Genomic DNA, 2,175 nt, shown 5'->3' on the forward strand with positions numbered 1-2,175 from the left:
GATCGATATATTCTTCCTCCCATACACTGTTTTCATGATTTGGTTTCCTCTTTCCTTCAGTTTTCCTTTTTTCACCTAACTCTGTTCCAGCTGATTAACACTACTATAAGTTAATTAATCCTTTGTAAATTCTGTTATCTCTCCGTTCTATCCGAGACTCTGCCTCCTCCCCCCCCCCCCTCCGCTATCTCCTTCACGCACCCTTACACTCATTCACACTGGATGTTCCCTCATACCTTATGTTTACTCATACTCGGTACTCTTACCTTATACCTTATGTTTACTCATATTCGATACTCTCTTTTTAACCTTATGTTTACTCATATTCGATACTCTCTTCTAACAGATATGTAACTCATATTATATATTCCTTAACAAACCCTGGACTTATCCTTTTGTTTTTCATTTTCTTCAAACCTTATAGATAAATAGTACAAATATTGCCTGTGTTTCCCCTCATTTTCTTCAAACTTTATAGATAAATATTACAAATACTGACCGTGTTTCCCTTTTCAGTTCGTCGCACAGCCTGACATGCACGGTGGAGGGGCGAATCAGCCATCCCACCGACTGCACAAAGTACGTCGAGTGCATTCGCGTCGGCGGCAAACTGCTCCCCCGCGTCGGTGAATGTAAGAAATCCGCCTTCGATCCTCAGGCTAGGAAATGCGTTAGTTTTAAGGTGAGTTTGTCTGCTGCTGTTGAATGGGTTGCTGCTAAACCTTTCGAGTGGAGAATATATCGAATTGTGGATACTCGGGTGATAAAGTAATTTCTCCAATATTTTGTGTTTTTTTAAGTGTATTCCATTCATTTCCGATTCATAGAAAACACATATATGGGTTAATCATTACGTCTGTTCTAAATTTACTTTAAGTCTAGCACAAGATTTTAGTAACTTCATGCGTTGTCCAAATACTTTAGCGTTTCATAATGCTGTGTTTGATGCACCTCTCCCCGTCGCACATTTCAGGACACGCTTTGTGAGCCGCCACACCGGCAACAGCGTGCTTTATTTGAGGATAGCGCCTTCAGCTTCATGTGCTCTGAGGGCAAGGATGGATTCTTTTGCGCTGACTGCAAGACGCTCATCAACTGCGTGGACAGACGCGCTTACAAGCTGTCCTGCATCAACGGGGATATGTGCACCCACAAGGAGAACTTCGGGGGCGGGGTCTGTTACCCGAAGGAGCCTGCTGGGTGCACCTGCCAAGAGCCAAACACTTTCAAAGAAGACTTATATGACAAGCGGAAGTTCTTCTACTGCAACGACACCTCCTCAGATCCTGTATTCTATGAGTGCGACGAAGGGAGTGAATTTGACGTCGTAAAGTCTCAGTGCAAGAATAAGAACGGCTTGCCTGAATGCCATCGACCAGGTGTCTTCGGTGATATGAACAACTGCACGCAATATTACGCTTGTATCTCAACCAAAAATGGATGGGTGCAAAAGGCTTTCAACTGCAACCAAAGTAACCTGATGTACAACGAGCTGACAGGTGCCTGTGAGGACCCTTGCACCTGGCAGTTAGGATCATTTACTTGCACTGAAGAAGGACGTTACCCCGACCCAAAAGAATGTCAGCGGTACTTCGAGTGCGTGGCAGACGAGAGCGGACTAAAGCAGGTTCGAAGGACGTGCCCCGATGATTACAGCTGGGACCCGACGGCCAGAGGAGGCGTCGGACATTGCGTCAAGGCAAGCACAAACACGCACTGCACTCCGGCCACCCAGAACAAGTGCATCATCCCAGACGGCATGTGCTCTTCAGCTGCAACAGCGACTGTGGCCACGCCCGCACCAGAACCTACGTCTCCTTTCCCACTGGTATCAACAGAGTCAAATCCCGCGCCAACAACCACAGAGCCCGTGACAACCACAGCGCCTCCGAAAGAGCCAATAGGTCGCCGTCGCCGTCTGAACCGACGCTTGAGCAACTGAACAGCAGGTGACTCCATGACCAGATCTGACGAAAAGCTTCTACACTAGATGTGTTCTATGGCTGGCAGTTGTTAATTCTAATCGTCTGCTCCGAAATCAGCAGTTCGTTTATGTGGGTAAGAAAATTCATGGGGCTGAAGGTTTCTGATGTAAATTTATAATGTATCTCCAATGTTTTCTCGGTCTTTTGGACTGTGCCTCGCTTTTTCTCCTTCCCGTACCTATATGTACAG

General features: G+C 46.3%; 1 protein-coding gene across 1 annotated transcript in view; it reads left to right on the forward strand.

Moving 5' to 3' along the window:
• Window positions 1-2,175, forward strand: part of LOC119584978 — a 3,715-nt gene extending 1,540 nt beyond the window's left edge. Inside the window, exons 3-4 of the mRNA XM_037933587.1 lie at window positions 517-682; window positions 974-2,175. Coding sequence (XP_037789515.1) covers window positions 517-682; window positions 974-1,942 — 1,135 coding nt within the window. The 3' untranslated portion in view covers window positions 1,943-2,175. The remainder of the gene's footprint in view (window positions 1-516; window positions 683-973) is intronic.

This window comes from Penaeus monodon, chromosome 19 (assembly GCF_015228065.2).
Source record: "Penaeus monodon isolate SGIC_2016 chromosome 19, NSTDA_Pmon_1, whole genome shotgun sequence".
NCBI classification, from domain to species: domain Eukaryota; kingdom Metazoa; phylum Arthropoda; class Malacostraca; order Decapoda; family Penaeidae; genus Penaeus; species Penaeus monodon.